The sequence below is a fragment of the Aulonocara sp. 'chitande type north' Nkhata Bay genome, linkage group LG15, assembly GCF_057382095.1.
Source record: "Aulonocara sp. 'chitande type north' Nkhata Bay isolate Kocher_YH1m ecotype deep benthic linkage group LG15, A_spYH_male_GT1.1, whole genome shotgun sequence".
Classification (NCBI taxonomy): domain Eukaryota; kingdom Metazoa; phylum Chordata; class Actinopteri; order Cichliformes; family Cichlidae; genus Aulonocara; species Aulonocara sp. 'chitande type north' Nkhata Bay.
In genome coordinates, this window is record NC_141358.1 from 4094382 (window position 1) to 4119200 (window position 24819).

Consider the following 24819-nt stretch of genomic DNA (forward strand, 5'->3'; position numbering starts at 1 on the left):
GAGGCACCACGTCAGCCCTGTAACCATCAATCCTTGTGCATCTTTGTTCTCTCTCTCTTATTCTCCCGTGCATGACTTTCAGCTATCTAACATCCTATCAGTTCACTTCGCTTGTACTTATCTGTCATTGCAGGGTATTCATTTCAGACACCTCGTAGTCTGATCTCCCCTGGCTCCTATGTCACTTCCTGTTACTAGATTCTTTGTTACAGCAAAGGGACGCACGCAAGGTCTCTGTGGCAACAGGTCAAACCCAAATGCCTCGTTGTCTCCTCTTAAAACTCTGTCACTCCTCGGCCCTCCTGACTGCTCTGCTTCCTCCCCTTTTTGACAGCTACAACAGAGAAGGAAACCGGGAGGAAAAGTTGCTGGTGGAGCTGCTGACAGCACTTATCACCATCAACTTACGACAGGCGACTTTTTTTCTGTGAGATTTGTACAAAAAATAAAATAGTTACAGAAAGCACGGCGAGTGCAAGAGCACATCAGGAGACCCAAACGTACATGATTTACCGACATGACAGTAAATGATGCAAATAGTCACTTTCGTGATGCCAAACATTTGAAGAATGCCATTGGACTTAATAGGCGCGCTTCTCTGCCTGACAGCGTGAAGATATGCGCAGAGAGTGATCAGCCGTAGAGCTGCAGCACCACCCAACATGTTTATGAGCCTGAACTGAGCTGGGTCATATCAGGTGAAAAGGAAGAAAAAAAAAAAAGCCTGTGAGTTTGATAAGTATTTCTTGTTATCAGATTCTCGCTTTTTAATGTGGCTGACACTGGAGAGCTGCGCATTTCTATCTTTGCACAGTTTGTTTCTCAATCTAAAAATCACAAGTACGAAAAAGCAACTCGTCTGGATTAAAGGATAGAAAAACATATCGAGAAGTATCGTTTCAAGGGAAAGAAAGGGGGGAGCAACACGCTTCACCACTCGGGCTCTGCGAGATGGGTGGTGGGATTTGAGTCTGGAGTCAGAGAGATCATTATGTGGTTGCCACGTAGTGAATGTGGCCACTAATCCACACCACTGAACCTAATAGCTACTACTGTGTTGTAGTGAAAGGAGCACAGAGAAAGTTCCAGGCCTCACCTCTGCCGCTGCGGCCCACAAAACGGAGGTCATTGAAACGTGCTACTTGGTTCTTCATCACACCTGAGGCGTTCCGCAGCTCAGCGGAGTAGTTCTCATCGTTGCCCGCCATTACGGTGACAACGGTCCCATCAGGTATATCTCCCAGGGCTACCACCTGTTAGAAGCACAAAAGTTCTCCTTTCAAAATTTCAATCTGACGTAAGCTACATTATATTCCACTGCTCCTGTGGGGGGAAAGATTTTACTTTAAATATCAGAAGCTGTGGGAAAACAAAAACATTATCGTCTTCTCAGTTTTGACTATTCAAAGCTTGTCTAGACTCATCATTTTACATCCTGCCATCCTCCTACAAATTAGGTTGATAAATGGATTTAATTTTAATGCCTCGAAGCAGCCTGATATCATGATGAATGTCCTCAGTTGAATCATGTAAAATGCAGTCTTTCAAAACAAAAGCGCCAAGGCCTCGTGTTATCATTTAGATTCTTGGATGCAGATGAAAGAGGATAAGTAAGGCCACAGAAGTGGAATAATTACAGAGCTGTAGTTATAAGAACGGTTAAATAACACTTATATTTAAAAAGTGTCACATTTGATTTGGCTGTAGCTACAAATTTCCACTTGAGAGTGTCTTTGATCTGCCGTTTAAATAATACCTGTCAAGTAATTAACAGAGGCTTTTCTTTGCAATATCATGCAAGCCAAAAACAAAGAGAAAAAAAGGAACAAAAATAGGCCAAATACACAAAAGCATTATTCTTTGGAGCATTAGAAATATATTTTTCTGATTCGGAGTATTAAAAGCTTGAGGAAAATGAAAATGTACAGACTAACTAAATGTAGACAACATGCTGTAATGTTTATTAAATAATTTTCACATTTGATGCAAATTGTCAAAAAGAGAAATATCCAATACAATGAAGTCTTTGTTGCTTATTTCACTGGATGGGAAGTTGCTTTAAAAGGCTTGTATATTGTATTAAACTAATTCACAACATTTTCTGATTCTCGGAAATAAATATTATAATGATTTATTTTAAACGCAAGATGAAAACAATATGCACATGTGGCTCCTTTCTTCCAGACGCTGACTCATTTTCCTACAATTAAAACCGTCAGACTAATGCCCTTAAACTTCAATAATATTATTTTTTTATGCATTTCCTGACTATAATTTATTTTTAATGTCACAGTAATAACTTCCGGATTCTGCATGTTTACATTAATAGCCATTAAGGCTTGGAAACTCAAAGAAAAAGCTTAAGAGATAAAGAGGTAAATAATCGAGTGAGAGAAGGTTTTTAAAAATCTGAACTTCTCGTCATCTAACGTTGTTAAAATGTCTTCAGAGAAAGATGACGCGTTTATTGTTGTTCAAAATCAGCTTTGGGCTTCATTTGGTAGTTTTTTTTCTAGCAGTGAGCCATGATAGCCATCAAAAGTCGCTTTATTCGTTCAGCAGCGCAGCGCTGAGTCGGGACTCACCTTAAAAGCGACGGGTAGAGTCTTGTTGCACCGCCAGTGGGAGGGCAGGACCGAGCAGAGAAAGTTGGGGCTGTCGGTCCTCACTAGCTCGGCCGGGTGGTCCGCGATGATCTCGGCCATACTGCGGTTTTCGTGGGGGCGCAGTCTTGGCACCGCCGCCGCTGCGTCCGGCTGCCCGGCTGGAGAGCTCACATCGTTCATCTTTCCTGGGACCGGCTGGAGGCTACTGGACGGCGGACTGAACCTCCGACTGGCGCTGGGATCTACGGGAATTCGCATCACAACAGCGTGGATTATCAGAAAAGGCACCAAAGGCTCTCCGGCTGCTCTCTTTCTTTCTCTCTCTCACACAGGGAGAAACTCAGGAGCGTGCGCCGCTGCTCGCTGAACCTCAGCGCGCCTGCCAATGGAAAATGGGACTCGAGTGAGCGCACACCGCGTTTCAAAACCCTCTCCACTACAAACTTTAGTGGTCGCCTTCAAACGACATAAAATAGACTTCTCCAGCAAGAAAAACAACCCTTAAAAAAGTTGATGATGCTTTAAATGACAAGTTCTTTTTTTTCTTTCTTTCTTTTTCAAACTCCTCGGTGGAAGAGTCCATGTGCCATAACGCTGGCGTAGTTGCTCATGTGCGGATATAAATAACATCAAATAAATGTCCGAGCTCGTAATAGGCTATACAATTACAAAAAAAGCACGTCTAAAATGGAACAGCAGACCCAGATGCTCAAAAAACGAAAAGTTTTTTGTCTGTCTCCCTTTAGTGAAAAGTCAAAGCGCAGCTCCAGGTGCGTCATTGAAGTCTTTGTGCCAAACTGAAAGGCTTTCTGAAAGTCCGCAGGCTATGTACACACAAAAAACCTTTCAAAGTCAAAGGGATAAGCTTTAACAATACTTTACAGGGTTATTTACAATCCCGCGACGCCTGCAAATTCAACATATTTTTCTGTTAAGTCTTCCGGCCGTGCCGCTGATTTTGTGTAGGGTTAAAAAAAAAAGGTTTAAAGACGTTTGAAGAGAAAAAAAACTATCGCCGGTGAGATGAAGGAGGCGGAAAAACGAATCCCGGTTTTGTAGCCGTAAATGCGGTTAGTGTTTGGAGGCCGGGGTTTCCCGTGCTCAGGCTTTTTGTGGTTTATATAGCTCGAGCGCCCAGCAATTATTGCGCTGATGCGACTCCAACACGTGGTGTCTGGAGTCAGATGCATTCCCTCCGCCATAATCTATCACGCCTATATAGACTGCCGGACAGATCTCCCTGTAAATGGCCATAACTTCATGAAAGACACGTGGAGCTGCGTTTCACGCCTGTCTCTTACCTACATTTCAAAGTTTGCTCACAGCCTATACCGTACGTACCGACATGTTACCGCTCCCCTGGACCATCAGCGCGCTCCTAACAGCGGAGGTGCTCATTTTCAGTCAGCAACGCGCACATCAGTCCATCAGACCGTGTAGTGTTACCGCCGTGTCCTGACCGTAAACGGCTCACAGACGCGTTCAGAGAGAGCCGAGCCGCGGCGAGAAGCGAGTTACACTCCATAAGGTATAGGAGTGAGTGAGTCACCGGAGAGCGGTGAGTCAGGTAGAGGCGCAGGGGTAGAGTTTCACTCGGTCACAGGGGAGAGCTGTTGTGCAGGTGTACAGGTATTCTACTTTACAGGGGCTTTAATTTATGTTTATCCATCCACGTGGCCGCCCTGTGAACCGACTGCGCGTTTGGGAAAGGCATTTATGGAAAATCCAACTTCAACAGTTTCTGTGCCTCATACAACTTGTTAAATCTATTACACGGTCGTTTTATTACACATAGACCGAAAATAAACGATCTATCTATATAAGCAGCACCAAAATGAGACTCCTTGCGTAATTACGCACAACTTAAAATGTATTTGCATATTTCAAAACGAGATCACATACCGAGTAGTCCATTTGACGCAGCTTTTATTTCCTACTTTGACACACTTATTGTACTTTACTACAACACTACATTATTTAACCCGTTTTCTTATTTAATTGCAGAATGTGTGAGACACAAAAACGCCGAACGGCTGTAAATTTAGCCAACAGTGTATCAAATTGTAAAAACCAGCTCAATGTCAGCCAACAGCAAAACACTGCTTACACATGTATGCATCCTTAAAGATAACCCGGTAATTTACAACAGAGGAACTCTCACAGGAGCCACTTTTCAGCTTTAGAAATGCTGAAACCTTCAGTTGATTTTTCGGCACTTGCGGTTTTTATTTTCGCAGCTGCTGTTTTTTGAAACTCAGAAAATGAATGAAAATAATTCTCAAGAATATTTAACACAACAAAAATAGTAGATCTGCAACTCATGACATAAAAATCATGCATTTTTTAAAAGCCTTATTTTTTTTAAAAAACAAAACAAAAAGTGCTACATACATCCTTACATCATAACAAAACAGAACAAATAAATTAAAATAAATAAAAATCACACTTTAACTTTTATGGCTGACATACTCTTTATGCCTGCTGCACTGAAAACAGTGAGAGGGCCTACTTAGCTTGTCCCTCTTGTGTCTACTGTAGAGGGCATCATTTACCCTCTGTGAGCCTCTATATCTCAGCCGGCACTCATCACCCACCCCACCCTCAGCCCTGATTACCCATCGGTCTCCCAATGAGACTTTTCTGGATGCCACATCACACATCAGCATGTGTACTGCCACTCTGTGTTCCATTTCCATTGCTCCCAAACAGGCTTTTATTGCAGTGAGTCTTTAAGACAAAGAGCTTTGATACTCCAGGCCTGTTTCAAAATAAATGGGACAAGTGGGAGGCACAGCTGTTGGGTTATTTGGATCCAGTCAGAGCCTTTGTAGCTTGTTTTTATGTTGTAAAGTTAGATGCAGTTTTATATACTTTGCTAAAGATTGCAGTGTTGTAAGAGAAATAATGTAATTCACCGTACACTACAGCCCGAGCGCTTGAAATAAGTCAAGTTCTTAAGTTTCACAAGCAAGTATGTGTGCACATATACATGTCTATTAAGTTGTGTGTGAGTGTGAGGATGTGGGAGGAATATATATATATAATGTCTGAAAGCACTGACACGCATCTGGCACCTCGTCATGTGGACGGAGGAGGGGGGGGCGAGTGATTGAGTTACGCTTCCCTTCTGTGTGCCCCAAACACCAGAAATATGGTTCACATTGTCCAACATTCTCAAAGATCATCTAACAATTCATGGATGGATAAATGTGAATAGTAGTAATTAAATCTGTAATAGTGATAAACATGGACTTGCAGGAACCATGGAGCCGGTTATCCCAACAGAGTTAAGTTTCAGCTCTGATAATATCGCTTTTTTATCGTTGAGTAAATGTAGAGTAATGTGGAAAACACCCTTAATGTTGTAGTGGAATCTAGTTTAGGAAATTTAAAGGAGGGGGGCCAATTTCATGCCATCAGCCAAATCAGCCTTATTACTTTAAATCCTGACTTAAATTTGAAGTGGAACTGTCAATGTGCACGTTCTATGAATAACAGACCCTTTAATGAGAACATTACACAAACTCACCAACTTTTCTAAGTCAAACTAATCATGCCTAAATTTAGATTTGCTGCACTCTGTTATTGTCCCATCAGAGGCAACGTAATTTTCCCGGCCCAACCCCAGGGCCCCAAACAGCCCCCCCCCCCTCCCTACCTAGCCGTGCTTTAAACTCAGACAAGCTCAGCTCATCAAAGAGTGTTTGTCCCATCTGACTCCGCTTTGCTTCTCCGCTGCACATCCAGCATCTGTCTTCCAGCTCCCTACAGGATACGGTCCACACTCATACAGCGCGAGGGCTTTTTACCGTCTGGCTCTCTGTCATTCAGAGGTATTGGGCAAAATCTGCACAAGTTCAAAACGTTTGATGTTCCAGAGATGTGACGGAAAGATGGCGTTAATGTGCCAGAATAATCCGTTCAATAAAAAAAGAACATACCATGCCTACCAAAATAACATTTTAGGAACCCGACAACTTTTGATTAAATGCGAATGCTGGAAGGTTTCGGGCAGAATTGGCCTTTTAAGGATACTCCGCTGATCCTCCTCAGCATAAACTGATTTCATATGATGTAGTAATGAATCTAGCATAAAGCCGTTTAGCTTTTCAGTGGTTCTGCTGCTTGCCTGGTGCACAGCTGGATCGTCTCTCTCAGCTCTGGTATTATTCATCTACTGTGTTACACTGGCTTGGAGTCACTGCACAGTAGGAGAAGTCACTAACAGTGAGGAACCACAGTATAGCACATCGAGCAGGATGTGCGTTTTATGATTTATGGTAATATTGTATTTCGGCAGCTCAGTTTCAATTATTTGTTTTCAATAAAAATCAAACTTAGCTGACATTCTCTTGACTAATTTTCCTGTCGAGATATCAAGCGAGTAATAAAAGTTTCTGTTCTCGTTCCCACTTGGAATGACAAAGAGTGTGTGAACCGCTAATATGTGCACACATCCACCGCCTATAATGTTGTCAGCAAACGAACTGCGCAAAAGCTTCTCCCGGCGCGTCTGTGACCTTCACATCTCCCTCGCTGTTTGACATTCAAAGGGACGCATTCAGACACGTACTTACGAGGCGCGCGTATCCTCGCTGTGAACAACACCTCATTAAGGAAGATGACAAGACACAGGGCTCAGTGTTTCAGCTAGAAATGTGTGTAAACTTTCCAGTTTAAGCAGGAAACAACCAACTATGAAAATACGCTCACTTTTAGCTTTCTTAGAAAAATAATTTGTAACATTACGGTCATATAGCCTCACTCTTTCGCTTCTTCATAAGCATATACTGTACTCTCATCCAAGAGGAAAAGCACAGCCACTTAAGACTCGGGATTAAGACTCCATTTCACAGTGCTGCATTTTTCAAGACACTTAATTATAGCCTTCTAGAGGAGCGCAGTGACGAGGCCCAGGCTTTTTCAGCTCTAACGGGATGTTTCCATGTTTGGCAGGCCACCAGCCAAATGGCCTGCCAGCAAGCCAATCAGAGAGCCCACCAGGCTCTGCAACAAAGCAGCCAGAGATCCAGCACACGATCCAATCGACCAAACCGACCCGGAGAACAGGCATGTAGCTGCAGAACCAACTAAACTAGTGGGCCGGTTAGTTAGCCAGCAGAGGAGGATGACGACGGACAGAAACTTTGTTCCTTGTGACCTCATCGACACAACCTCAGCGACTCACATCCCAGCGCTGATCCCAGATCATAGCTAAGCCCTTAATGACTGTTTGTGATCGAGGCCGTGACATCACTGTAAACTGTTAGGACGAGGACAGCACGTTCTGTGGTGTGTGAGTGTGTGTTTGTGCGTGTCTCTATGCAACTGCCTTCACAGAGAGCAAACCCAAAATACATTAAACTCTGAGAAAGCCGGACCGGCGACTGCGCCCTCGAAGTCTTACATATGTATACATGCGCTTCGCTGAGGGGTACAGAAAGTTGTCTGATATTTTTGCTCAGTTTTTGAAATGGCACGGAGCAGCGTGGAAAGAGATGGAGACACGGAGGGGGCGGCTGCTCGCTGCTTGTGGCAGGAGGGTAAAGAGGGAGGGAGGGTGGGAGGGGTATAAAGACAATTTCCTCTCTGCTCTTATTGCTCTGACTGTCTGCCGCCTACTGCCTTCACGGAGGTCCCTAATTGAGATCACTTGTACTTAAAAATAGGAACAAAAAAGGAACTTCTGTGGGCTGGAAGATGGAGAGGAGAAAATAAAGCAGCAATATGTGACGAAGGCTGCCATTAAAGAGTCCCAATGATAGATCTGAGTGGGGCGCAGAGCTGAGAACTCTTTCTGCGTCTGCCAGGGAACCTTCAGATGTTGACGTGTCACACACCACCTGCTGTCACTTCGCTTAAACCGTGCATGTGGAAGAGTGTATTTGTAGGTTTTCTGTATGTGCGTGTGTGTGGGTGGGTGTTTGGCTCTTTGATGGGGTAGGGTGACAGTGCCTGTGGCTGAAGCCAAAAACATGCCAAAAAGGGGTACTTCAGTTTTTCCACTTTTACATGCAAGTGTTTGTAGGCATTTCACAGTTTGTCTTTACATTGCTTGCAAAAGAACACTCTCAAAGCCATCAAGCATATCTGGGCAACCCCTCGCCATGCAGCTTGTGTATCATTAGCTATGCTATTATTAGTCTTTCACTTTAATTCAGCCGTTTCACCAATCAAACTCTAGCTGGAGCAGCTTTTCCCAGACTTGGTCCCAGAATGTCCTTAAAGCTGTGCTGGTTTCCCCTTTAAACCGTCTATCACTCAATCAGGTCTGATCCTGCTATTAATCAAACAATGAGCCCCTCTCCTTGGAGACCAGTTTGACAGATTGGCTTGAAGGCAACGCAGCGTATCCAGGAGTGGTACTGGACCACTGCTGGGAACAGGAACCCTGTAAAGAGCGTTTTTCTTGGACCGGGACCTTCTGTAGGTGCTAAAGACAATACAGACACTCGGGCTAGGCCAACATTCCACTTTACACTTTTCCCTTCCTCTGTGTATTTCACTGGTCTACTTCCCCTCTGCAAACTAGCCGGCTAGTATCAAAATATTTATAGTACATCTGCAAGACATGCTGTTCTCATGTATCCAGGCCGTTTAGCCCTGTGTTCATTATGCGAGGTAAAACTAATACCAGATTTACAGGGGGAGATTTCTCTCTGTTCTCCCCGTCCGTGTAGCACGATTGAGGATGATTTATGTGAGGTATGGACGCACAGGCGAGATAGATAGAGTGACTTCATGGCAAGAGGCAAACAGCCTGCAGCCCAGACTAGCACTCGCAGGGGGGGTATTGGCTATCACTTGCCCATTTCCACCCTTTCAGCTGAGTGTAGAGGAAGGTAAGGATGGAAAGGCAGTGGCTGGAAACAGGGGAGGAAAAGGAAGGAGACAGGAGGATGTATGCATGTATGTATATACACAGAGGTGGGGTGGAGGAATGTCCAAGGGAACTGGGTCCAAATTGAGGTACGGGGGTGTAGAAGAGGTCCAGATGGAGGGGGGAAAATTCTGTCATGGATGCTCAATTGCACACAGACATAAACATCTAGCCATAGATCGAGTAAGCCCACGCCTGGATATGTCCCATATACATTTCTTGTTTGGGAGCTTTAGAATTTGTATTAAATATACCGTTTATTTTGCTTGGCTGTCATGGATGGACTTTTAAAGCTCGTGTAGAAAAGCTTAGGACGAAGTTCTGGCATCAATTCGCTTCCTCCTTTTTGGGAGATAATCGACATCAAAACTGTCAGTCAAGTGAATATGTCCAGTGCCGAGACAATAGCCAATCAGATAAAGAGAAAATGAAAACAACAGTAATGGGCAGGCAGCGCGAGCAAGCCACTGCAGTCGGTGTGCGTCGAGAGTGTTTGGATCTCGCTTTTTTTTCCTGATCTCTTCCTGATCGCAGTCCAGCTCGGAGCAGCTCCAAAACACTGAGTCTGAACTCCACAACCTGGAGCAGTACACACCAGTTTAAATTCCAAACCATTCAGATGTCAAAATGGCCCCGGGACGCCTTGGCTTTTGACGTGTAGGATGAGATGTTGCTAAATGACTTAAAGAGTTAAGTTGAATCTGTCACGGCTGATGCAGCTCACTCAGAGATTGGCTTTTGCCTAAAACCTTAGCCTATAATTACACTGAGACTATTAGGCTACTGGTCAGAAATGAGTCACAGAGAGGTGGGGGTGCGGAGAAAAAGAGCCGGGTGGATGGAGTTCACTTTCATAGCTTCCAGCCTGAGATGTCCTTAGACAAAATCAATTCCAGTCATCTTCGGAAAAAAGGGTTCAGCGAAAGAAAGCATCATCAAAGCAAAGGGAAATTTACCAGAAGATAAACGACTATTGTCTGATTATTCGACCTGTGACCCTGTATTTTCCACATACACTCAGAAACGTTGCCTGTTATTCCAGGACGAGGACTTCTCTTCCCCAAGCTGAGACTCTGATGACGCCAGCCTTATAGCGCCTAACTCGAGTCCTAAACAGAGTCTCATCAACTGCTGGGTCCCACAGGGAGCATCAATCACATTGTGAAACACTGTCCTTCAAACACAATCTATTCTGCGGTGTTGCATTATGGCAAAGCTGAGAATGTGAACGTCACACACTTATAAAAAAAATCTCTCTCTGGCAACGGGGCTACTGGGATGTGGTTTCGAACTGACAATTAAATTGTCCGCTCGGAATACGCTGTCACTCTGGAAACACGAGATTTACGGCGAATAATTTTGAGAGAACTGATCAGCTTAAATATTTGAACCGGATTTTATGGCACCATAGATCACCCTGATACACTCTTGCATCCTCAAGAGGCTTAAAACTGTCCCCAGTAGTTGCAGAACTCATTTACAGGCAATTAAAGAAGCTCCTCTCACTCAGATACGTTTTATGGAAGCCTATCACAAATGAAACCCTGTTTTTGCACTGCTCCTACTAAGAAGGCAAACGTATACATTCACATCGAATATCTACAAAACACAGGGCCTTATCATAAGGCTCCTCGAAGCATACTTCAGGTTACACAAACCAACTTGCAGAAGGAAAGAAAACCTTAGAATCATAAAAGTGATACACAGGGTTAGAAGCTGTAAACATTAAGCCTGTGTTTACATTGCAAGGGATTCTTTTTCATCAGTAATAGCCTCACACTGTGAGCCTGATGATTGGGTAATATTTATTATGAGCCCTTAGGGTGTGCTTCCCTTTCAGCCTCTCTTATGTCTATAAAACCTTTTACCCTTAGCTCAACTGTAGCACAGACAAGCTCCCATTAGAACCTGATTGTATATGGGCTTTAAAGTGTGCTTCTATAATGCCTTTAGTGTGCATAGGTCATGTGCACATGTGCTCATGTGCATGTGTGTGTACCTTATGCGTGCATGTGTGTAGCAGTAAACGGGCTGGCTCGGAGACTCTGGTTAACCAGACTATAATTTGGAGGCCCAGTGAAGACTCCCAGCAGCCTCTCACTGTTTGTTTACCAGAGAGACCAACTCTACTGTTTCTGCTGCATCTGCAGGGTCCTGCAGGAAAAGGGCGTATCTGTCTGGTGGTGTGTGCATAAAAAAAGTGTGGAGGTGTAATTCTGTGCGTAATGAAGAATTCATGTGAAAGTGACAAGAATAGGTCCGTGAACAGGTCGTGTGTGAGCATTATAAATGCTATGTGAATGATCAGTTTCCTCAAAATTCCCACTGTGCTTATTTTTCAAAGAACCAGGGCCCCGACTAAGCTGAAGAACTTTCAACAACCCTCCCTGTCCTTTCTTCCTCGTGCATCTTAAAGCTACAGTAAATCAATGCAAGAATATACATTCACTACTCCTTCTATTCTGAAATGGCAGCTTTGTCAAAAATAAGAAAACAAAAAAAGAGCCAAACTTTGCTAAAAAAGCACCCTTGCATTAAAAAGGGTTTGTCAGCAAAAAATGACTATTTTTGTTTGTGCTGAGGGTAATTCTCCTGAGACTAAACTGCTCGCTTTGTGTCCCATTTGGGCTTTTTTCACCCCCACCAACCCTCCTCCAAAGCAGGAATAAAAAGAAAACAATGCAATTCAAAAGACCAGAGCTCCCAGCCTGTCATTTAGCTGTAACTTTGAATTGTCTTTGCTCCCTGTGTGAGCTGTTTTCTTTCACACGCATGCACACACACACACACACACACACACACACACACACACACACACACACACACACACACACACACGCTGAGTTGTTGCAGCATCCTAAAATTTCATCATGAGAGAGGAAGAAACACCGAGGAGAGCAACTTTTTCAAAATATCACTCTAATAAAATATTCCAGCTCCTCTGGGATCCTCCTTTGCTCGTTCAGCATCAGGAGAAGTGAAGTGGAAAAGGCCTGTTATTGGTCTGTTTCCTTTGGGGAAAGACACCAAACGGGCTGAACAGAGCAACAGCTGAAGGAAAACTTTTAACTGCGACAACAAAATGAACTACAGACGACTGTAAGGGAGCAGCTGTCTGGGTGAGTGACAGGATTCGAGCCTGCTCCGGTGAGGATCAGACACCATGTATGTATATAGACTTTGATCAGACGCCGCTGCTTGTCGGAGCGCCGTGATCGGATTGAATGTGTGTAAACTGGAACAGCTCAGGGATCAACGTAAACACAGCAGCTATGTTCTCAAAAAGATGTCACAGGAAAGTCCTTTGAAACAACCTGAAATGTAACGTAGGGGATTTCTGCACTGCTGTTCCAGCAGAAATTGTTCGAAACTTTCCCACCTTTGCTTTTTTTCCACAAGCAAGAGTCACGCAGACTTTAGAAAGTCTGAGAAACTATAAGACAGAAAACCTGAGTAGTTCCACTTTATCATTTTTAGCATTTATGAGACAAAGATTAAAATGTAATAAGTGATCATACACTTATGATATATGATTATGAGATCTTGCACTTAGTAATAAATATCATTAGACAGAGACTTGGATCTGAGACTTAATTTATTTCTCTTATCTCTTACTTCTAAATACAACTTACAAACTCTGTGAATTGCTGAATGCCCAGCTGAAATGTAGTAATTATACATGATTTTGGTTTGGACCTTTAAATCATTTAATTATTTATAAATCAAATATATACACACCGCGTACTTCTACACAGGTCATCGCTGTTCCAAGGGGAAAACTGGTAATTGTGGAAAAAAAAAAAGTCACTTTTTGTCACTTGTAACCAGAACAAAAATTAAACAATTTGCAATCTCGATCTCATGCACAAAACAAGCGACGCCAGTGAGTTTCTAGCAACAGCCACCTGGTAACATCGATTTCGAACGCCACGCTCGCTGCTCCTTGTGCAAGTTCGTGTACTGATGTAACTAAACGCTGTGGAAACTCTTTGAAAACTGGTTCGTTTAACGGAGGTGGAACCCGTGGGTTTTAACTTGGTAATCAGCATATATTAGCAGAATGCGGAAAAAAAATATTGGCAAAATTCAGTATTGTAACGTCTTAATCAGGCATTAAACTGACTTTAAATGTAAATGTATTTATAAAAACTTTAATCCAATTGGAGCTTTTTGGTTTAAAAGCAGGTGTATATATATTTTGGCTTCATTTGTTCTAGTCAGTTGAGGACACTCTCGCGAGCGCCCTCTAACTACGGTCAGTTTCTGCATAATGGCGCTGACGCTCCATGAGTACTGAAAGCAGTCGGTTGCAATGCGGTGACCAAAGAATCGAACGTGAAGCGACTTTGGGCGAAAAACCCCCCACAGGTGCTGGAAGGTGGGCAGGACCCAAGCTAAACTTTTCTCAACTTCCAGGTGACTACCAGTAAAAGTGAAGAATACCATTGAATAACATATACATATACATTAAACGGTCACCTAGGCAACTGCCGCCTGCAATGTCCACGAGCGACCAGTCATCAGTTTCAAAGCGATGTGTGACGAGCAAATAGCTTCCAACGTGCACGCAGATTAACAGGAAGTGAACAGGTACTTCATAGGTTGCCTTAGGCGTAAGTATATTATCTATACTACACTCCTAATAAATCCTAGCAGTGGGGGTGGGGGAGCTGAGGAGTATTTTTTTTCCTCTCTTTCTCTCTGGAGGCCACTTTACAAATGAGAGCTACCTTTTTCTAGCTTCCCTCGTCTCCCCCCGGGGACTTGTCAATATCAGCTACACACACTACTCGAAGTTCAAAGGCTTGCAGCCCACTGCACACACCTACACACACTCTCCGGGCCTCCTTTTGTGTCTCGGGGGGATATTTAATTTCAGTGTCTCTGCACACATCTGAATAAGTCTCCATGCCAGCTTGTGTGTGCCACAGGTGGTACGGTGCTGGTGACTCTGATTACTGTGGTGACCAAAGCATCGCCGCCCATCACGTTTGTCATCAACCTTTTCCTGAAAGCGTGGGTGGGAGGGGAAGGATAAAGGGACGACTTAAGGAGAAGCAGAAGGAGGAAGGGATGAAGGGAGGCGAGGAAGGTAAATGAGGGTAAATAGCCGCCCCCACAGTGCCATATGGGAGGTGGTTTGTACGAGTCAATTTTGTACTTGCCTCTTGAGTGCAAACTGATCCTTCCTTTTGTATCATATCCCAGTCTCACTTACTCTTTTTCTTCCTCCAAATGTCTTCTTCTTTCTCTCTAATTTTCTCACTTTTTACTCCCTTCTGAAACGTGAAAGAGTAAACATTTGACCCTTCTCTTCCACGCACAGGCACCGAGAGTTGTCAGGCCACCTTAAAAGCCTCGCGTGGGCGTCGCTGAGTGGGTGGGCTCTCTGATTTTCAGGTGTATTTGATCTGTTGTATTCACACCTCAGCACTGGCAGAGGGGGCCCACTGTGTGGGCAGGTAATTTGAGCAAATTAGGAGATGGGGCCTGTGCACTATTAATGACACCCTTATACCCTCCAATGCACGTCCGTCTATTGTTCCCTCCTCTGCACACCTTTCTTTTCTTCCGCTCCAAGTCCCCCGGTCCCATCTGCGCCTCCAGCTCAACGCCCACCCTCAGTCCCTCTAAAGTCCCACTGTGTGGAATGCACACACACGGTGCACATGGGGGCGGCAGAAGGGGGGGGATTGGTTCCAGGTGCCAGTTTGAGCGAGAGCATTAATCAAGCAGACAGATCCTCCTGTCACACACACACCTTTAATGTGCACGCACAATAGAAACTACAAAACCCACCTGCCATTATTCAGCGACTTTGCTACATGCCAAACGTCTGTTTAAGTTACCAAATTTGTCCCTAAATGTTTTTTATAAGAGTGCTATGCGATAAAAGGAAAATACTTGAGAGAAAGTCAGCGCTGATACTGATGTCTGGACACGTTGTAACAAGGTGCTCCACTGATGTCAGCTCAGCCCTCTTTGATGCTCCTTTGCTCATCTTCTTCACCTTCTCCTCAAAAACTGAGCACAATCCCGACTGTCTGTGTTGACACTCCTACGCGTTAGAGGTTACACCAACTAAATAATCAGAATTGCTTCAGTGCATTAGTGCTGGAAAGTAAGGTTATATATTTAGGAGTCTGGCCTGAGTCGGAGGGGATACCGCATTCCTTTAAGATTAAACTAACAAGCCAAAAAACCTGCCCTTTTCTCCGGCACGGGGAAGAACAGGTAAGGCCTTGTGTAGATGCTGTGGCCACGCTCTCACTCACATCGTTACACGCTGAACCCAAACATCCAGGAGGCTCAACACTCCATATTTCCCCGTTATAGAAACACGGGAGTGTGGAAGCAAGGCCGCCTCGGCCTATTTGAAAGGGGGGCAACGGGGGAAACGCTGCTATTCAAGCCTTTCCTGTGGTTTGCCATATCAGCTCCGCTTTAAGTCATCTTCTGACTTAAACAACTAAAATAAAACATAAATGCCAAGAAGAAAAAAAATGGAGGATGTGAAAAGAAAGAGCAGACTGCTTTATAATACTGGTGTTATGTTTCATTAGGGTGAAGCCGTTCCAAGATAGACCAAATTTTCAAAGTGTTAGGTAGTTACTTCCTCTCTGAGGGCTTATATCGGATAACGGTAATTCACCCAGCTTGATGCTATTGAAATGGATGAGTGGCTGCAGGATCTTGTTAAGTGTGAAAATAGCACAGCGACGCTTTAAAAGCTTCACTGGTTAACGCAATGGCATTAAGCTACCCAGTAATTATGGTGCATTTAAAAATCATAGCTATGTGCAGAATGAGTTTGCAACGCTATCCAAAAATACGCACCAATTTGGCTCTCATCTCGCCAAAACACCAACGGCATATTGAACATTTGCACTGATTTATAGCAAGCGAGGCGTTAGCACTTTTTTTAAGCAAGCGTTCAAATGTTTATTGGCCCTTTAAGGAGATTGTTTTTGAGTCTAATGTCAATGCTTTGAATAGGCAGAACCCTACGATAAGCACTCAGCTGGCAGGTTACCTTATCATAATAGTGTAATTAGCCCCAGAGCGACTGAATATTAGGACAGAACAAGAGATAATATACAGTGCACTGTGAGTATTTACACTGAGTTCTACATTTGTTGTTGCAGTCTGCATATTACAGAGATGAGAGTAATCTCCCTCATTTCACTGCTTTATTTTGAAAGTAGTGAAGCAGACATTGTACCACATCGAGACCACAAAGCACAGCGATTCACAGCAAAGACACCGCATTTATAATTTCAGAAAGCAGCAGAGGCTTTCTCAACGTTCGTTCCCCTTTAGTAAAGTATATCAACCCTTTATTATTTTTTAAAATGACAGGAAACTCTCCACAACTTTCACATCACACTCGATTTTCAGACCGTAAAAATCACAGCTTACGTTATTCCCACGACGCTTTCATTTAGACTTTAATAACAGCCTAAAGTCTATTTTTGGGCACAATCAGCCTCACATTCACAGTACATTTGAGAGAATTACACACCAATTAATCTATCTTTGATTAAACCCCGATCACATTAACACTCCCTGATTACCCCGAGGAATCATGTAGGCTAATGTAAACCATCAGCACTAATAAGTTCTAATAGCTGGCGCAGCTCGCAAACACAAACAGCGCTATTTTACTCCATCAATATGACCCTGCTGGGATTAAATAGCATGTTTGCCTCAGAGGTACAATTAAGCGATGCTAAATAGAGTTCCTTTGAGCCTGGAGTTAAGGGAAGAGTCTCCGCTGCACAGTAGCAGCCAGTGAAGCCCTCACATCATCCTCCCCCCACTCCCCCGACCCATCCCCCGGCATTTTCAAATTACCTATTGATGAGTGGGCTTCACGTCTCTCCACGGGTGGATGAGGGGGTGGGAGGGGTGAGGCGAACGGGTGGGAGGTGGTGGTGGTGGTGCGGTGGGATGTCTGGTTCACTTTTAAGACGTCTCCAAGAAGCAGGCCTGTGGTTAGATCTAAGGCAACACTTATGCAACAGAAGCTCCCTTTCTCAAATACATATATACGGTTTCCCTGCAAATTATCCGAGATTTTCTTCGGGGGGAAAGTTTTCCGCCTGGAGTTTTCAGATATTTACCCACATCGTCCCCGCTTTCTTTCTTTTGATGTTGTTGATTCGGGTCCGTCTGTGTGTAAGCACTCCTTTCCCCCCCCCCTCTCGACTGCGACTGCACGGCTTTGCCGAACGATAATTGCTCCCATGACTTAATTGTCTATATGTAATTAAGTTTGTAATAGAGAAAAGAGGCACTTAAATGTTCCCCGGAGAGGCACGGTGGCTGAGTGGGTGCCACACATGTTGAAGATTATTCTGCCCTCTCCATCTGATCTGCCAGTATGAGGAGTTATAAAAAAAATGTATTCAAAGCAATTAAATTAAAATTGCCTCATGTAAATGCCAAGACAAATTTTAATGAGCCCCCTCTACTTTAATTTGGAATATTTGCCCGTTCCCTCAAGTCAGCTCAATTTATCGCTGCACGGGAATGTAGGCTCGACTCTAAATTAAAAATGTCCTTAATGAACACAAATATACAGACGGATGGAGTAATGTGGCTTTCTAACTACAAAAACAGTATTTTGTGCTCTCGGCAAACCGGCTGACGCTGGGCAAAATGATCCAGGAGAAACACGGGAGCGGGGGGACTTGAAGAAAATATGTAAAATCAACAAAAGTCAACGCTCCAGCTCTCTTTATATCCACTTCATGCATTTTAAGTTCACAGGAACTGATAAGGATGCTTACAGATGTAAATATTTATGCCACAAAATCCACGTTTTACGTTCTTATGCAAGTCAAATGAGTTCAACGTTACTTTTTCCCCTTCCTTTTTTTGTTTGGCTAAAGCAAAAAAATATCCAGGGTGCCATTCCTAATTTTTTGCCAGTTCAGATGCAGCACAGTACACTACATTTATTTATTCAGAATTATAAATACAACAGAAAGAACTGGTGGTCTTGCAAAATCACACCGTGCCGTCAGGGGGGCTTTTTGTGGTTGCACTGACAGATTTACTACCCAGATGTTCATAAACAGGGGCAAAGTCAATGAGGCGTGGCACGGCATCAATCAGCAAACCTTGATGTCTGAGAACTGATCAGGGATTATCATCCTTATGGGGTGTCTTCTCTACCTGAGCATCTGCACACATCTGCTCTTCTCTCTTCACCGTCTGCCTCTCCCACGGCGTGCTTTCAATTTCCTGCACTGCTGCTCCTCTCCTCTCCTTCTCCTGCGCTCCGACCCCCTCCACCGCCCTCCCCCCCCGAGACACGGCGAAAGGTCAGGAGGTTAACATGGTAATAGGTGGTGGTGATTGGTAGAAGACGCTCACTCTCTCCCAGCTTTCAGAGTGTATTAGGAGCCACCCTGCTTCTGTGCGGAGCAGGAGCCCAGAAGAACAGCTGTGTCTGACCACCGAGCGACTTCTTAAAAACATCTTTTAAACATTTGATTTGGACAAGACGAGCGGGAGGCTATGGACCGGAGCGGGAGGCAGGAGGGCGGCGGGTTGGGGGGGGGGGGAGAGGAGGAGGTCGTCTATTAAGCTGAGCCTGTCTATTTCTTGTGTCGCAAGGGAAGGAAAATGTTTGTTTAAATTTGAAAATTCATCTTGTAAACCATTTATTTTGCTGATTGAATTAGACTGTGTAAAGAAGCTGTCACAGTACAATAGAGCAAACCCAAAACACAGGCTGCAGCCTGGAGAACGCAAGCTGGCCTTCACAGGTAGTTGAAAATCATTAGGTTGTCACTGCTACCGTTCACAGGTTTTTGGATTTGTTTTGCTTCTACTTCCATATAGATCCACTTCAGGAAGGAGGCACAATCTTGTATTTATTTGGAAGATATGATATTAAGAATATATATTATTAGATATTAGATCATCACATTAAGAATAACGTAATTATTTCTTTGGTTGTAAAAGTGCAAATTAAGAGCTTCTTACACACACGAAAGACATTTCATCTTTTTATCCGTTTGTGTAGAAGTGAATAAAGTCAAACACAATCACTGTGATACGTTTACATTAATCATTACAGACTTAAGCACCGAATTCATAGAAAGGAAGTCAGCATGGATCAACTTCGTGTTCAATCTGGATTTATGTCTGTCGAGTAAATGCTCCCTGGAGCCTGCAGAAATCGACACCGATTAATTAACGACAGCAGCGCAACTAAACAATTTCAGGAAGTGATTACAGATCTTTCTTGGCAAACTAATCAATACTTCTTCTCTATGCGCAAGCACAGGCGCCCAACACACAGCCCAGTAATCCCCCCACATCTTGTTCCAATGCTCCACTGTAAACTCCCTTGTGCAGCGTCTGTTTACGTCTGTCAAAAATATCACCCGTGCCTTTGTTTTTGGTTCCGCAATGGCATCGCTTTGTAAATCTAAGGGTATGTTGCACAAACATATCATCTCCCTCTTTGGAAAATATTTATAAACATCACATAGAATAAATACTGGAATCTCTATGGGCAGATTTTCTTTTCTTGTTGTTTTTTTTTGGGTGCACAAAGAAAAAAGAGAAAAAGCCTTGATGATAGTTGGGTGTTTCGTCCGCCACAAAAGCTTGGACCTTGACAGCGGGGTCCTCCATGACCTCAGCTGATCCCCTCCACTCGTCTGGACCCAAAACATCAGACCAGTTCCAACATCTTCGCCCGCTTTCCTCGAACCCCATTAATTCCACCACCCAAGCCTCACCACCTGACCCCAAGTCCTTCCTGTGACCCGAGCCCCCCAACCCAATCCAGACACAACAGGGAGCAGGAAAGTGGTACTCACCCCAGAAGAAGTTTTGCTGACATGGTGTCACTGTGCTGAAAAGGCTGTTAGATGCCATAGCTGCCTCTGGTTGCAGCAAGCCCCACTTTTGTTCTTCTGTGGTTTCCTTGACCCTTGACACGTCCTAAACCAAGAGCACGCAGCATGTCATGAAGAAAAAAAAATGGAAAAGCCATCCACAAGACATGCTTTTACGTATCAACTATTTGGATGACCACAAGTAACAACCAGGTCTGGTTTTATAGAGGAAAAAAAAAATTGCAGAGACAAATATCGCCTTTGCGGATAGATCAGATGGTGTCGGACTTGCTTGCTTGGCGAGTGTGGTTGGAACGTACTTACTCGCTTAGCGCCGTCCTTGTGACTGGTGCTGGCCCGCGACGATTAACCATTTACACTCCAGGTTGCCCTCAAACACCAACCCCGAGCCGCACGTCTGTGGTTCTGTGGTTGTTTGGGAGGCGAGCAGAGCCCTCACACAACCCAAAAGGCACCAGCTTTAAAACTCGTCTCTTTCCTGCCCTCCATGTGCCGTCACTGGAGAGCCTGGGTCACATGCCCTCTGACGTCATCACGGCACAGCAGTTGAGTTGGGACAGCCTACCGTTGTGGCTTTCTTCCCTCTCCTCTCCTTGGACTTTTTTTTCCTCTACTCTCTGGCTCCCCTCCTCTCTTGCGCGTGGTTCGGCAGCATTTCCAGGCTCTCTGGGGATCGGGGTCTGACGCTCCCATGAGTCAGGAGGCTTCAGTGGGGGCAGCTTGTTCAACCGCCCATGCCTCCTCAGCATATGGGGAGCAGTGCTCTCTCTTGGGTTGGTCTCCCTTCACTCTTTCATCCCCCTCCCTCCTCACTCTCTCTCCTCAAACTCTCTCTCTCCCTGACACTGCTGCTCCTTCCCTCAACTCCTTTAGCAGGCTGCCGTGCTGCTCCTGTCTGCCTCTGAGCAGGGAGAGCTCAGCTTGGTAAGATTTGAGGGTGTGAGTGAGGAGTGAATGGCTGGCTGGCTGGTGGTGGTGTGAGACTGGGTGTGTACGCGCGTGTGTTTGTCTGCAACAGAAAGAATTGGGGAAGAGAGGAAAAAGCTGGACGAGCGCATGTGTGTGAAGGGAAAGCGGAGGTGGTGTGACGCTCTGCTTATTTACCGAGGAGCGTTTCTGAAGAGTCGTCTCGGTGCAGCCTGAATTTGTTCTTTCTCACTCCTTGCACGTTGCTGTGTCACAAACAGTAGTTATGTCACCGCATTATTACCGTAATAGCCGTGTTTGTGCATGTATGCATCCAAGCTTATACTGAACTTTCATTGGCTCTCACTGAAGCAGCAGTCAGGGGGGCGATTCCCGTAAGAGGCCATAGATCATGGCCACCTGTCTTTTCTGTAAAAGAGATGTCTTCTAACAGGAGACACACACATACTATCACCCTGCCAAGAACGGCCTGCCAACCTGTAGCGCAGAGCAGGCAGGTCTCGACAATTAACAGTGAATCATCACACGCTCCCCACACACACACACACACACCGATTCCCACACCCTCGCACATCTCAGCACGGTTTGTCTTTTGATCCCTGATCACAGGTGTTTGTTACAACACATCACAAAAACGCAGACGGGGTGTTAGAGGAGAAGCAGAGGAATGTGTGGAATGAAGCTGGCAGTTCAGTCAGGTTGAAAGTGTTAACAGTATCTTAATCATTCTTTCATTTGCCAGCAGGCATGTGTGACTAAGCAGCAAAGAGTCGAGCAGCTCCTCAGCCTTTTGTCTTTCTGTCTTAGGAGTTGTTTTTGCCAGTTGAAACGTTCTCCCTTTAATTAGCCGTTAGAATAAACCTATCAAATGCTTATAATTTATGAGATGATAGCCATTCATGTAGGTAATTTTGCTTTTATGTGACAGTTTCTTTTAATATTCTACCTAGGCATTGTTACCTGTGCCAATACACACTGGAGAACAGTCAACTTTTATTTATGTGGCTCACCACATTCATTCATTAAACCTACAAAGAAACAAAAAGAAGCAATAAACATATTAAGAGATACTACGTCCAGCTACTATGGAAAATACTCTTGTTGTGAGTGAAGATTATTGGGGGTGTTTCTTAATAGAAATGATACAAAGAAGCTCCAATGATCCAATGACACTGGGTTCTGTGGGTTGTTCATGCTACTTGTGATTTAAGAAAAATAATATATAATTCAGGCCCTGCTAATAATGTATGTGTCGATTGTAATGTATCCATACTGCTCCTGGTTTGGCAGGAGAAAATCACTCTCTATACACACAGATACACATTTTAGAAACAAATTAGAATAAGTGTTTTTTTTATTTAACAGTCTGCTTTTAAATACTATATTAAAAATAGACAGCACATTAAAATTTGGGTGTTTTTAAAAAAACATATAAAATAGCATTTAAATACCATGCTTAAGCAACAGTCATGAAAATTTTAGATCAAAGCCAAAGTCCACAATAAACAAATGTATCACTGTATCTCAAAAAAAGACCTAAACACACAGTCAACAAATCAATTAACACTACTGTGTAAAAACTAAGCATACTGTCATATTCTAGCAATTGAGTCTGAGCCCTTTTTGTTTCAAATACTACTACTAATATGTCAAACATAAATTATAACACCACTCCCCCTCCCCGAGAGGCACAACAGCATTTCCACAAGTCTTTGCCACCGACCTTATTTTCGTACAGCGAAACATTTTCCTTGGCGCGGTGCTTTGTAAATATTTGCTGTCTAAAACAAGAACATGCCTCTTGAGTTGCAGCGCATGTTACAGTATCCTTAGGGAAGGGCCATTCAGATCCTGCAAACACACCGACTATCACAGACAGTACCTGTTTCCGTGGCGAGATTTAATCGATCGTGTCATCCGTGCAGTTTACATTCACTCGAAATAGAAAATATTTAAAACCCCCAGAAGCAGCCTTCTGCAGTTGTTAGACGTTCTAAGTTTCAGATCACAGCAGTGCAGCAGCAAAGACAGACGCTTGCAGATCTGGATCAGTTTAGTGCTCGATACTTTAAGTATTTCAAGAATAATATTTAAGGTTATGTATAAACATTTTTAGGGTTACTGCAAATGGATGCTTTTCCATCAGAAGTATTAAACTTTAGGACAGAGTCCAGCACCACCGAGTGCTGCTGAGCCACAGTAAATTGCATGCAGTTTGATGGGGATATAATTTGCACATCGTGATTGAATCTAAAACATGGAACGAAAAGTAAAGCATAAATGTCAAGCCCCACTCACATGGCAGGAAACATAACTTCTTGGGTGGCACGGCATGTGATAAACAACCTTGATGGCGAAAATCTGAACTGTGATGATGCTGTAGTGTCAGATATCTTGCATGAATTCTGTCCGGGCTGCACAGATTTCAACTTTGCAGATGCCCCCCCCCCCAATACAGCAGCAAAGATTCGTTGAAGTCGGCCCATCTCGCTGTCAGGTCAGAGGTTCACACACCTTATGAAAAACCACTGTGCACTTTTCCAGCACTGAAACTGCTGGTCTTCAAATCTGAAGATTTAACTCCCTCTAGATCAAATCCAGAAGACATCCAAATGAAAGGTTCTGACTTTGTTGGTATAAGAATTGTTTTTGGAACTTTGTGCAGTTCAGCAAAGCTCACTTGAAAAGCTATTCTTCGGATTTAAGTCGGCTTGATTGGAAGAATTTTTCTTTGGAAATTATGTTGACGAGAGAAGAGCCAAACACGGCAAAACCCATCCATGCTGGTATTTAGAGCTCATAAAAACACTGTTTTTATATATATATTTATATATTTTGCACATCCAGGCCTATGTATAAATGTATAAATGCAGTAAAAGGAAATACTTAACTATACCTCGTCGCTTGGGGGTGTGCTAACAGTTTGAAGCTTTATTCTGTAACATTCGTACATCTTGCTGTCAAAAAAAAAAAAAAAGAGAGAGATTTTATGTGCAGGTAATAATGTTAAAGGCTGAAATATAATGTGGAATATAATATTTCATTCATTACTGGTTCTCCACTGGTGGCCGTACACTAAGCTTGCTATACTTGTGTGCGGCGCTGAAGAGCTTGGCCATACTCTGAGCTCTGGCCAAGGTCTGCCCTGAGGACTGTGGTTGATGGCCCACCCTGCCAGACACTTTCCCTCTTCTACCACTCAGGACCACACACCTTCAAATGGACTCGCTTTGTTATCACAAGCTCTCGCAGACACATAATAGAGGTATCGTGTGTTGGAGCGCGCTTAAAAAACGACACATGCTATTAACGCAGCATGTGTGTAATGCAGTGCTGCTGTTTCCTCGCTCTGTCACAGCAGATGACCTTCGCAGATGACTGTTTTCAAAGAAAATTATTTCTGAAAAATATTGGGGGATAATGATACCTAAGATGGGTTAAAATGAACTCCGGCAGAGGCTGTCTGTATTCGTCTCGTCGCGAAAGCTAAAAATGACGTGACATAATTAGCCCGGAGCGAGACATT

The 24819-nt window shown here is 43.8% G+C and overlaps 1 protein-coding gene across 7 annotated transcripts in view; it reads right to left on the reverse strand.

Moving 5' to 3' along the window:
- Positions 1 to 24819, reverse strand: part of runx2b (RUNX family transcription factor 2b) — a 146383-nt gene that overhangs the window by 19707 nt on the left and 101857 nt on the right. The window contains exons 1-4 of one of the 7 annotated variants that reach the window (XM_086263610.1): positions 20670 to 22446; positions 20328 to 20451; positions 2586 to 2848; positions 1097 to 1253 (exon numbers count right to left, since the gene is read on the reverse strand). In XM_086263610.1, the coding sequence (XP_086119736.1) occupies positions 1097 to 1253; positions 2586 to 2848; positions 20328 to 20385 (478 nt within the window). In that variant the 5' untranslated portion in view covers positions 20386 to 20451; positions 20670 to 22446. Of the gene's footprint in view, positions 1 to 1096; positions 1254 to 2585; positions 3277 to 3324; positions 3844 to 3947; positions 4136 to 20327; positions 20452 to 20665; positions 22447 to 24819 lie in introns of those variants that run through there. The other 6 variants (XM_086263607.1, XM_086263606.1, XM_086263612.1 and 3 more) reach the window with 6 other exon arrangements.